At 38.0% G+C, this 13622-nt stretch overlaps 1 protein-coding gene across 2 annotated transcripts in view; it reads right to left on the minus strand.

The window, feature by feature from the left end:
- The window catches only part of LOC148374281 (abl interactor 1-like), a 28698-nt gene that overhangs the window by 10464 nt on the left and 4612 nt on the right, over nucleotides 1–13622 (minus strand). For both annotated transcript variants that reach the window (XM_088334755.1, XM_088334747.1), the window contains exons 2-8: nucleotides 9950–10117; nucleotides 7829–8005; nucleotides 5706–5720; nucleotides 5347–5453; nucleotides 3294–3434; nucleotides 1334–1434; nucleotides 963–1178 (exon numbers count right to left, since the gene is read on the minus strand). In XM_088334755.1, the coding sequence (XP_088190881.1) occupies nucleotides 963–1178; nucleotides 1334–1434; nucleotides 3294–3434; nucleotides 5347–5453; nucleotides 5706–5720; nucleotides 7829–8005; nucleotides 9950–10117 (925 nt within the window). The remainder of the gene's footprint in view (nucleotides 1–962; nucleotides 1179–1333; nucleotides 1435–3293; nucleotides 3435–5346; nucleotides 5454–5705; nucleotides 5721–7828; nucleotides 8006–9949; nucleotides 10118–13622) is intronic.

Here is a 13622-nt window from a genome sequence, read left to right on the forward strand (position 1 = left end):
TAGTTTTGTTGTAATGATAATAATAATAATGATTATTATTGTTGTTGTTATTATTCCTTTTTGCAGTTCGAGGTAGGAAATGCATGACAAGGCTTTGCCATTGATAAATGTATTCCATTTTAATGAGGCTGCAATAGATGTTGTATTGGGCAAAAAAATCTGTTCAACATCAATGCAAAATAGAGAGATTGCATAGGATGCCAGTTAGTATTTTAACCATAATGCCTCACACTGCTCTTCATTGTTTTGACAACTATGCACTGTTTACATCATTGTCACTATCAGCTAATCATGTTTCTATTCTTTGATTTTCACACCCTTTAGGGTGGATCTGCTTTTGTGACTTGAGAGATTGAATAAAAAAGGGCTCTGGGGGGATCATTTAGAACAGGTTGGTATTTCCTATCTAAGGTTGGGGCTCTCCCCTATTCTCCTTGCAAGTTCATATCCATTAATGTCTTCTTCCTATGTTTTGAATGTCTCCTGAACTAAAACTTAACATTCATAAAGCTCATTTGTCAAGCTCAAGGTCCTACCACATCATTGAATGTTATGTGCAACTAAAGGAAGTAAAACTGTAACTTCGGATAAAATCTGTAGACAATTTGTGCACGTCAATTTTCTTCATAAACAATTTCCATTATCTCAGGATGTTCCAGTTTTAGTAACCGGCTTCTGCAACTCTTGGTCATTATCGTTTCCCTAATGGGACCTCCAAACTCCTTCCTTTTTGTTTTATGTTTTCCTCTGAGAGCAGCCATTAGAGGAAAATGTCTCAGAGTGATGTTGCCACGCTAAATTGCAATGTTCAGAAAATCTTTATTTTTCCAAGTCAGTTGGTGTGCCCTGAAATTATGCCAGCTACTTCTGTTGATATAGTTAGCACATATGAACTTTAAATTTAAAAACACACTATTGATATGTGAATTTTCATAAACAAAGCATAAAATTCAGGTAAATACCTGGATTTTGTTGGAATGCCGGACCCCCGTTAATAAGAGGCTGCTGGGAGGAAATTGAGGGAGCGCGGCGATATGTCCCTGTGGCCGACACCATAGAGGCAGAGGAGGATGTGGAGGAGTTGTGTCGTGAGATTTGCCTGGAGATGGTGCCAAATTGGGACATGGGGATCGGACCAAGCCCTGGACCTTGTGGCACAGAGGCAGAAGATGTCGCCACTGCAGAAACAGAAATAGGAAGTAACTTCTTACCTGGAACATTTTGCCTGCTATTCACTCTCTCATGCATTTTGGTTTGGAAAAGACTTACAAATTGTATTAAGGTCAAAAAGACACAATAATGGAAGGTGAATTTCAGGACTCCAAGGACTCACCTTGGCCCATACTGGGAGGAGAAGGTGTCGGGACTGCCAAGGGGACACCAACACCACTGCTTCCGCTGTTCTCCCTTCCGCCACTACCCCCACTGCTACCACTGCGCACACAAAAAACATTTGAAAAGTAATGCAATTCTATGCACTTAACGCATTCAATGCCATCATGTATAAATACGTTTTCAGAAGCTTTGTCCCTCAGTGCCAAAACATAAAAATAGGATATTTTTGTTTTATATAAAAAAAAACATTTTATAAAGAGTTTGGCGCAGCTCATCAGTAAGTATCAAGCCTCTTGTAATGATTCCAATATGATAAATCACCAATAGATGGCAGAAGCTAGATGTTTGTCCGCACATCGAGGAAGCCCACTCCCTATATCCGGCGAATGAGTGTGTGTAGGCGGCCCCATGTAGCAAGTAGGCGTTGTGAAGCAGTGTTGTGAAGGTCACGAGACATTGAAAAATACCGGCAGTTAACTCTTCAACAGAGATCTTTCCTTTTACATGATTCCTACATTTTTAAAGCAAGTTACATTTTTAAGATTTTTTTACTGCCTTGTTAAATACAATTTAAGACCAAGTCGACATAAAAAAAAAATTGTTCTTTCTAGAAAAAAGTCCCTTTATCATCATCGGGCTAGAGAGGGATGATGTTTAGTGCACGTCTTCAGGAACGTGATCGTGTTCTTGCAATAAAATGATATTTTGCAATAGAGTGCTCAATAGAGTGCTTTGTGTTTATAAAAAGCATTGTTTAGAAATCGGTGGTATCACAAATAAAAAAGAAAAGTACCAAATCATCCTCAATGTTAATGTTATATTTGATGTACTTAATTTTGTGAATGTTGAGACTTTTGGATTTTTTAATTTGAACATTTTTAGAGAAGTTTAATTAATTCTAACTTAACTCTCATTTTAATTGTTCTAAATGCTTCTGGACTGAACAAAAATGATCATATGGGTTAAAATACAAGTAATATAAAATAAACATTACACTAAAATATAAACAAATAAATATAAATATCAACACAATCCCAGGGTGGTTAGCGCAACCAGTTCAGGGTATTCCCTGCCCACTGCCCAAAGATAGCTGGGATGGACTCCAGAACCCCACACAACCATAGAGAGGATAAACAGGGCATAAAATGGATGGATGAACAAAATATACATATAATAAAATACATAAATGACAAGATTGTGTCAATTAGCTGTTAGTGGGTTGTTACGTCACATATAAGGCTGAATAAAAATCTCATGTTTTCGACTGGGATTCAAAGTCCGGGAGTATTTAATGAGAATCTAGGCATATTCATAAATGACTACCTTTGTTGAAATCAAACATTTTTAAAAAGTGTATTTACACCATAGAGCTAGGTGAGGAGAGAGTATTTATTTGTGTATAACGCTCATTTTTGTTAAACCTAATAAAGAATTCAAAGTTTGGGTGCGTGCTACACACGAAGATTCGTCTATTATTGGAGTTGTGCAATCATTGATCAGTATCGCTGATCACAATCGTTAAACATTGATTGAACCCGGGTAGCAATGAGGAGAGTGCGGAATCCCTACCACTAGACGAGCAGTGATATAGATGACACGCAAAAAGGCATTCGATTTCATCTCATCATCCCACAATTCTTATTCACAGTACCAAAGATGAATGTTAGAGAAAGGATAAAAATGTAAGTCATCCTGGAAGATATAAACTCAAAAAAGCACCAAGAGAGAAGCAACTCTTTGGTATATTTGATGATGAATCTGTCTTTGAAGGACATTCAATAAACACATTGTAAATTTTATGTTGGTATTGTGTTTATAGTTTACGTTGCCAATAAATTATTCTAATTATGGACGCAAGTATCCAACAATGTCACTCACAAGGCTTAGTATGAGCTGAAAAAAAGTGAAACAAAATTCTATACAGATATACTCACTGTTAACAATGTGGTTGTGTGTACCTGTGTGTCCGGGGCCTTTGACTGAGGGAGGCTGTGCGTGCAGGACTCTGCTGATTACCCAGCCTGGCTGGACTGGTCATGTAGTCATTGGGCACCATTGGAGGCTTAACAGGCTCCAGTGTCTTGTATGGAGTATTGCGCCTTATCAAAAAAAAAAAAAAAAATAAATAAAAAATTAGAAAGTGCACGGGTACAAACGTGAGTCGGCTTGAGTTTGATGCGTCTTTCGTTGAGGAATCGTCAACTATTTTATACATTTTAAGAGGTAAATCTATCTACTGTTTTTCAACCCTACATTTGAAAGAAGATTTGAAGCAAGTTCGCTACTTGTTGATTATAGAATAGAGTAGGAATACTGTAAAATGTTACTGCATTAATGAGGCGTGAAAATCGGTAAGGTGTAAAAAAAGGTAAGAGTTTTAATTCAAACGCATCACCTCTAACAGTCGGTTCATTCTCTACCATCTCTCAAAAAAACCCCTGCACCTCTTAAAACGTTTTCTCCACGGATCTACACGAATCAGATAGGTCACCCATTTTGACTTCAAAATGGTGAGTTTCGCAGAAAGGTGAGTTTCCCAGTTATATCCATTTTACTATTTAAATGATCACATTATTTTTTTGATCATATTTAATACACTTCATGATTATCTGTGTATCTGGCAAAGCATTTACTTATGGTTGGTGCCTGGACCTTTGCCTGTCAAATTTTAACGAGTCAGCTTATGAGCTTCACGGTTGAAAATAGAGTTGCACAAAAATTTTTTTTTTTAAGAATCAATTCATGCATATATTGTAATTTCATTCTTGGTGGTTTTTAAAAACGGCATTTCTCCCCGGAATTGATTTTTGTTACGTCATTTCCGATACGGAAAAATGGAAAATGAAGGATGAAAGCGAGCAACGGGAACTTTGGCCGGCGCCCATCAATTTTAAATCCAAAGCATGGACACATTTTGTTTTTTAAATAGTTCCCGGGAAGACAGAGCGAGACATGACCAAAACTGCAAACTTTTGTCGCAGACACATATCCAACTGCGGTCACACACCATCACTTGATAACCCAAACGACCCGCAACAGCATTTCAGCGGACCGAAGATGGATTACTGAGCAAACATCCAAACAGCTCAGACAGGGAAAAATAATTTACAACGTCGATTGCACATTTTATGTGCAAATATCTTCGCCCATACAGGTGGTGGGAAATGTCAGATTTCGGAATATGGTTTACAATTTGGAGCCGCGTTATATTGTCAAGGAAGTTTTTTTTCTACTATTCCTCAAATGTACATTCTTTGATCATTCATGGTTTATTGTCCCAGAAATGTATGATTTAAGTCACTCGTATTTTAGGACAGAAAGTTAAATTGCAATCAGACTCTTTTTGATTAAGGGCTATACAAATAAAAATGACTTGACTAATTATTCCGAATCACAAAACTTGTAGAATGGCAATTATTGAGCATCATTATATACTGTAAATATAATCAGCACCTTAGAACCGTGATACAATTAAATCGTGAACAAGGCATATCGTCTCACCCCTAGTTGAAAATAAGTTCACTTGGAAAATCTCCGCTACACAAAACCTCATCTTTCAAACCACCCCCATGTCTGTTAGTGTACCACCACACCTGTTTCCCAATACATTATTTGTAGACATGCAATCCTAACCGGGCCCAAAATATAATCCGTCTTATTCTTTTGATTAATGTGGGGTTTTTTTGTCCTTTGTTTATTGTAATAAAATATCTCAACAGGACGATTCTGTTCCATCGTGAGCATTTGTATTACCACGGAAGTAGATGAACACGCAGTGGAGAACGGCATATTTCCTTCAGGGAAGCAGAATCGAACACACGGAGAAAACGCAAAGTCTACAAAAGCTCAAATAAGGTTAATAAACCAATTATATCCATTTATACCATTCCAATAAAATACCTAATTTAATTATCTTCACCAGCAGCAAAGAAAAAAAGCTTGAACCAAAATGGCCAAGCTTGCAAGATTTAAACTTTCATTTTTTCCATATACTGTAATTAAACATCTTACCCCAAGGTACCGCGGCCAGCCATTGGAGGACTGGGAGGTTTCTGGGTTGGTGGGTTGGTCCGAGACAGCGTCCCTCCTCCACGTCCAGCCGCATTGTTCCCATTTTGCTAGAGAAAAAAGGTCACTTATAAAGCTCTTGACTGACAATGCTTCTAGGGGGTTTTCTAATCTTGGAATTCTTGAGAAACACTTGTTCACACAGTTATGATATTTAAGAAGGAACAGAAGTTGGACATTCCTATGTGATGAACAAAAGCCCTTTGTCCTACTATAGATAAAATAGTGGTATGAATACAGTGAGTGCATGGATGGAGTTTTAATGAATTGTGATAGGGAAAGATGAAATATAACTCTCTTACCTTGGCTTTTAGCCACTGAATGCAAGCAGAGGAGAAAGGAAAGAAACAGGAGATTATGTTTATTAGTAAATGGTTTAATAAGCAGACATTTATACAAAGCAACATGAATTGACAAGCTGTTATGAAACATTTCAAAATAAATACGCTTACTGTTAATTTAGTGCAAGGTCCAATTAATAAATCCGACAGCGCTGTTTTTATCCACTCAGTACGTGAGGAAAACTGGCAGCCCTGCCTTTTTTGTATCACACGATGCATGGCATGGTAGTGGCTTCACTATCTCAACATGCACAGGATCAATGGGAGCCGAAAAAAAACGTATTTGTTCTACAGAAAACGTTTATTTTTATTACGCTGCAGTTGGGTCAGTCATTTGTCAGGGAGAGAAGTTTTTAAGTTATTGCAGCCGCTTTAATTGCCCTTTCTCTGAGTACATCACTGCGTCCTTGTTAGCATACCCCGTTAGCATATAACAAACACAAATACAAGCGAAAGTGGCATTTTGTAATTAAAGTAAAACTTTTAAATCATGGGATGGATAGCATGTGCAGTGCATTGGGTTTGTGAGGCTCGTGATGTAGTTTCCATGTGTTCCTTGCCGGAGACTCGGAACTGGTGGAGATCGCACCACTCGTTTTGTGAATTTTATGTGCCGGGTCACTCATTTGTATATCCTCTATTTTCTATTTTCTCTCACAAATCCGAATCTATTTCTATGTGTAGTTGGTACCGGGCTTCTGACTTCCGCATAAATCGCCAACATTCAGCATCCACCAAGGTTATTAGCGTCTTTGGACACCTTGGTGACATGAATATATCTCTGATTACAATAATTGAGATCCTTTTCTACTGTCTTTTGAGATAAGTTTGCATAATATGTAAGACATTCTACGGCTCAGGAATAGCGACTTGAGAGTCGCTGGCTGTTGTTTCTGCCACTCTATTTGCGATGTGTGATACATGGATATTGTAACTATGGTGGGCGTGGCTTAGAGCTCTGTGTCGGATCTATTAATTGAGTGACAAGATGAATGAATGGTTGGATTAAATACATTTATGACAAAACAGTGTCATGTTTCTATTTGTCTCAGCAACTCAATCTCAAACATGGGAAAACAAATACAGTAACTTTCTAGGCAGAAAAATCTTACCTTATCATAAACTCTATTTAACTCCCTCCCACTCTACATGCCAAAAAGCCTGGGGCAACACAACAGACTGTCCTGTTGTGCCAACAAAGTAAATAGAACAATACTTACATTTTCCCAAAACATTTGCAACAACAAAAAGCAACTACCCAAAAAAGTATAAATACCTCAACAAAAGTTAGGAATGTAAAGGCTATACTGAAGTTAGAATCAGAAATCAGGGGTATGGCCTGATGACATAGTCAGACCCCAAAAGGTGCACGGTGAGAATCAAGTTTACAGTATGTATGAGTACAGACACATCACTGAGCTTGGTTCTTCTGTATCCTCATTCCAAAACCAACCATGGCTGACTTGTCTAACTTACATATGCGATGGCAATTTGCAAAAGCTATGAGGGTCTACCTCTCACCAATGGTGCGACCTTAACATGGTAGTACAGATCAAATGTATGTTTAGAACAGTGAGAAAATATTTTGTCCAATATTTGACGATAATCCTTGTTTCCAGCAATATGTCTTAAAATGAGCTGTCCTAAAAGAAAAGTCTCCAAATTTGAATCAGTAGACTTTAAAAAAACAAAAGATGGACACTAGTTAAGTAGACACAAACTCATAAAGCCAAATTAAGTGATTGACTCAATTCGCCACAGGAGGAAAGAAAACTGACATCTACAATCAATGCACATAATTGTGTTGATGCAATCCTAGGGGAGCAATACAAAAATAGCAAATGGAAGAGCAGATGGATCATGTGGAGAAAGAATACAAGTGAAGCAGGAGGCCGGAGAGAGTCAACAAAACATTTCCGCCGGATTCTGAACAGAAAGTGATGGGTCATATTTGGCAAAAATGGCAATATCCTGTAAAAACACTAAAGAAAACTACAGACTAATTGTGAGGATGACATACTGCAATGAACTCGAAAAAATGCAATTGCTTTAATTCAAACAAAAAGGATCACAATTAATCTTACTTTGACGCCGTGTCCCACATCATCCAGCAGTGTGTAATCTATTGGTTTCCGGATGTAGCGCACAGGCCGCTCCATGTTGCCTGGGGCAATGATCTTATGTGTGCGGGAGGTGTTTTTATTGGTGGTCAGGATGCCAATCTCACGACGGGCAACCTTCTCCTTGTGAATATCCACCGTCTGTCGGAGATAAAGCAGGAAATTAACTGTGAGTAAAAAAGCCATTCAATTTGCCCGTTTCACTTAGCGCTGTTAGCGATTCAGGTTAATGTAGTATAATGTGTTTAAAGGAGACAGGTCCTCATTTCCTGTTAACATAATGCTGCTTTTTCAGTATATGTCATTTTCTGGTTTTGGAGATTAATTTCTGCATTCCACCAAATGTAGGACTCGAATTAATAATAACCAATAGAAATTGTATTGAGGAGCTGGGGACAATCTGCATCTCTAACACATGTTTGGGTGGGTGGGCTTTGATGAGTAATCCTTGCACCAATACACATTTCATGGTGCCCTGTTTAGGTGTAGCGTATAGGGGGTATAGGCGTGTATGGGGCTTCATAGGACAATGTCATACAAACTAACGCAAGCTGCTGTTAATCACGAGGGAAGAAGCTGTGCAAAAAGCCAAGCCAAGCCACCAGAAAGCAGTGCCTGCGTTGTTTTTGAAAACACTTGTTGAGAAACACGGTAATAACTTCAAGCATTTACAAGCACTTCACCCAAAATTCAAGCACTTTTCGAACCTTGAAAAGACAACATTAAATTCAACCATTTACAAGGATTTCAAGTACCCATACAAACCCTGTACGATTGATGGATCATCGATAGATGGAGCATGGTCATCGAGTGATCCATTGATTGATGAATGCATAGATGGAGCACATAATTCAGTTGCACCTAAATGTGTAATTGCATTACTAATATGTGATAAATTGCATTTATAAAGACATCTCATCCATATTTTGAATCATTGCACAGTGAAAAATGAATTCATGTTTTCTATGTTCCAAGCAATTAATGACACATAATTTTCCAACTTTCCAGACTAATACAATTATAATTGTTCAACTATAATTGTCCTACCTTCCTGACAACTACATTATATATATATATATATATATATATATATATATATATATATATATATATATATATATATATATATATATATATATATATATATATATATATATATATCATCTCATCTCATTAGCTACACCGCTTATCCTCAGTAGGGTCGCGGGGGCCCTGGTCCCCATCCCAGCAATCATCGGGCAATGGGCAGGGGACACCCTGAACTGGTTGCCAGCCAATTGCAGGGCACACGGGGACAGGGATGGGCTACAGCACCTCCGCGACCCTACTGAGGATAAGTGTTGCAGAAAATCAATGGATGGATATATATATATATATATATATATATATATATATATATATATATATATATATATATATAGACAGTTTTCAACGAAAATGTTTAAAGACATGAGATGTGACATCAGTGCCCGATTAAAGTCAGTCGTACATTGCGAAAAAAGGAAGCCATTTTTTAAGCATAATCGGCCATGTCTTAGGACAAACGCGACAAAGCAGAGAGCATCAAACTAAGCTCTGCCTTGAAGCTTGTGGAGTAAAATGGGAATTGAAAATGCTAAGTAAGCGTGAGCGCCAATGTCTGGTTTTCACTTCATCCCTGACAGGCTTAATGAAGTGCGCAGGGAGGGGACATTCACTGTTTGACAGGCGGGGGGCATGGTCTTGTGCACAAAAGGGGAAAAGAAAGAGCATGAGAAGATGTAAAAGAAAGACAGAGGAGTCAAAGGTCTGAGGATTTTTGACAGCTCTTGTATTATTGATTTCCGTTATATGTACGTGCAGTATTATCCATTCCTCAGCTAGGAGACTGAATGAGAAAGGTCCATCCTTGTCATAACATCCAGAAAACCTGCTTCACTCAATAATAAGCTTCAAGCAAGGACAAAGTATAAAAATTGCATCCTATTGGGTTTGTGAGAGGAAGGACATGGAAAAATGATCTCCAACCAAAAACAAATCGAGTTATCAAATATATCATGCGTTCAGATTTTGGTAGCCACATCAACCATGGTGTGGTTTGTGTACCTGGGAGATGTGGTTGATGGAGGACTCCATACGTCGGAGTTGCGAGGCCTGAATGTCCAGCAGTTGTAGCACATTGTTGGCTAAGGCATTGATTTGATAAGCCACACTGGCCAGTGACTGCGTCGTGTACGATTTGGTCTCCTCCAGGGCTTTTCTCTTGTCTTGAGCCTGAAGAGAGAAAGTGTTAAAGAATTGCTAATAGTCTCTTTGGGTTAACACTCAACCATCCAACCCAGGCGGCTTTCCCCCTTTCATTTCCTTCACTGCCTCTTGGAGACGTCCAACCCTCAGCTTGAAGCCATTTTTTAATTTGATTCTCTTTCTGTTTGACTTTGACAGCCCTCACTACACCATACAGCAGAATCTAGTGGTAACACAATAAACACTGTCCCTTTAACAAAGCACAAAACATGCAGTTTGTGAGTGCCAGGGCAGTAAGTTAAGAGCCATTTAGAGATCCGTGGGCTCTGCTCATACAGTATATGCTATTTTGGAACAGCTGTTGCCTCTGGTTTGCGTGTGCGCGTCAACGAGTAATTAACAATCATTCAAGTTGGGCACTCATTTGCTTTCCTGATACTGGGGAAGAGATTTTCTTTTTTCGGTTGGACCTCATTAATTGCCAAAATTACAGAATGAGTGTTAAAGTGCAATGCGTGCGCTGTTTGTGTAAGCAAAATTTGTAATACGGAGCCACTGTGTCAGAGCTATTTACAAGTCTAACATTAAATACAATGAAAAGCACAATGGAAACCAGATAAAAATGAAAAAGAAAGTAAAAAAAAAACAGATTTTTGGGGAAACTCAACAGAATAAGATGTGCTTAACGAAGAAAAATACACAATCTTATAGTTGTTTGAAGAATACAATCGAATCACAATCCTTCCATCCATCCATTATCTGTACCGCTTATCCTCAGTAGGGTCACGGGGGGTGCTGGAGCCCATCCCAGCCATCTCCGGGTAGTGGACAGGGACACCCTGAACTGGTTGCCAGTCAGTCGCAGGGCACACAGGGACAGACAACTCGCTCGCTCATTCACATCTAGGGACAATTTGGACCGGCCAATTAACCTGACATGCATGTTTTTGGAATGTGGGAGGAAACCGGAGTGCCCAGAGGAAACCCACGCAAGCACGGGGAGAACATGCAAACTCCGCAAAGCAAGGTTGGTAGCTAGATTTGAACCCATGACCTCAGAACTGTGCCGCACACGCGTTAACCACCGCTCCACCGTGCTGCCCCGTATTACAATCGTTAAAAATTTTTAAAAAGTCTTTTTTGCCATTGATAACAATATAGTGAGCATTGTTTACGAGATTAGAGGCCCTCCAGGATAAACATATACAAAAATACTTTAAAAAGAAAAATCAGACACAAAAAAATAATTTACAGAATATTTACAAGATAGTTCTTGAAGTTTTAAGTGAAAAAGAGCAATAGTGCAATGAAAAATAGCCCAATGGCATCTAATACGATTTAATATTGTCAAATTGCCCACATACAGGTTGTAGTCTATTTTTTTAAATGTGGTATTCATATGAAAAATTTTCAGCATTGTCGTCTTTTTAAACGGATTATAAACAAAATACTATGCTTTATTCCAGGCATGTCTAACTCAGTTGGGCTCAAGGGCCAAATCCTGACTTTATGTTCACTAGTGGGTCAGATCAGTACAAAAAATGTCAACAGCAACTACTGTATTTAGCTTTTTTTTTCAGTACTCCGTTTTATCACTAAGACTATATTTGTAGCCTAACCGACAAATTATAATCACAAATGACAAAGGACCTTTCCTAAGGACAACACATTTATTCACAAACAATGGACAACATGATTTACATGTTCGGCATTGAATGTGTTAACAATTTGTTTATTTTAACAGTTGAGTAAATGCAGCTTCAACATCTGAACCAAGGCACCCACTCAAAACATCACAGAAATTAAAAAAAAAACTCAAATGGGAGCTATGAGTACATTTATGCTATCTTCCATTGTCATATTGCTGTAAAATAAAAACAAAACATAAAATAAGAATTTTGGTAGTGAATAGGCAAAGTTATCAGAACACTTCTAGGCTGGGTCTACTGAAGCTAAAAAAATACTGGACAATATTGTTTTTAACATTAAACCAGACTAAGCGTCAGCTCCTTAACTCCCTTACTGCCATCTAACGGCTGGAAGGAGTAGTTATTTTTCATTTATTAAAAGTGTTATAACTTTTGACAGAAATGAGCTACGGACTTGCTTTTTTTTCACATACTGTGAAATTTGCGGCAGGTCGAAGGAAAACACCCAACCGGGCGGATCAGGCCCGCGGGCCCTATACTTGAGATGTCTGCGCTATGCAAACAAGGCGATTGTCTGGTAAAATGTACACTGGTAGATCAGGAAAACATTGTGTAGAGATTAAACAAGGAATGAGTTGATACATCTTAAATGACAAGGAATTAGTGTATCTCTCGGATTGATAGCATGTAAAAAGTGCATTGCCGGCATCAAGCCAAGTGTGTGAGAATGCCAACACATTTCACATAGAACCATCAGAAAACTTCAGCAAGTTGTTTGAACCATCTATTTTTGGATGTCTTTAAATAGCTGGAGGAAATGAAAGGCTTATAAATAGCTTGGAGTTAAAACAATAGATCAATGTGAACAGTGATCTACTTTAATATGATTTTTTTTCTCAACAAAACTTACGGAACAGTATTCAGGACTGTAAGAGACATTCATTAGTAACTAAAATAACATTCAGATAAAGAAAAATACTCTTTTATTAGGATAAATTATTGGTAAAGTCTTGAGCATTGTATTTTCATTAAATTGATTGAGTCAAGTGAACTGCATGGGGTAATACATCATCCGAAAGGTAGCCTGACACTTTGATGGATCATACCATCCCAGAATAAACTTCTGACAATGAGACAAACACCCGGGGAATCATTTCTGATGTTAATTAACTGCAACCATAATCAAAGGAATATAGTTGGCACAAAATACAATTCATCACAAATATTGAATCTTTGTCATAAATTTACAATATACTTTGCTATAGAATGCACAGAATGTAAGATTACTAACAATCTTGAGCAGCTACTAATACTTAATAAGCAGTTATCCAAATTTCCAGCTGCTTCATAAAATGTTTTGACACTTGGATTTAATGATGTTCTGTTCAGGCTAGGGGATTATTTTTTGCCTCGTTTTAAATCTCTCATCTGAAATCGCATCAGCGTTGTTTGAATGCCATAAAATCATACTAACGCTCAAAAAATATGTCAGTGTAATCGTGCCTGCTTCATTTCTTTTTTCGGCCATAAGAATGAGGTTCTTAAAACGCAAACAGACTTTATGAATTAAAGCCTGTACACTGGTTGTCAGCGCTGCTTTATAACATTGGATGAGTGAGATCTTTGATGCAATACAATACACATTTTGATACAGAGGGCAAGGAAGGATTGTACCTCTATATCAGAGGTCAGCAAACATTTTGACTCACGGGCCGCAATAGTTTGGAGAAGAAAAATAGAGGGGGAAAAAAGGTGATTGATGTATTTAATGTTTTGTATATGCCAATGAAAAACCTTAAATCAGAAACCTCAGCGAAACATGAGAAAAATAGATAACATAGCATTTTGTTCACATTTACTTGTACAAGTCGTGTTTTCGTTGT

This window comes from Urocampus carinirostris, chromosome 1 (genome assembly GCF_059441175.1).
Source record: "Urocampus carinirostris isolate Australia breed hairy pipefish chromosome 1, RoL_Ucar_1.0, whole genome shotgun sequence".
Taxonomy (NCBI): Eukaryota; Metazoa; Chordata; class Actinopteri; order Syngnathiformes; family Syngnathidae; genus Urocampus; species Urocampus carinirostris.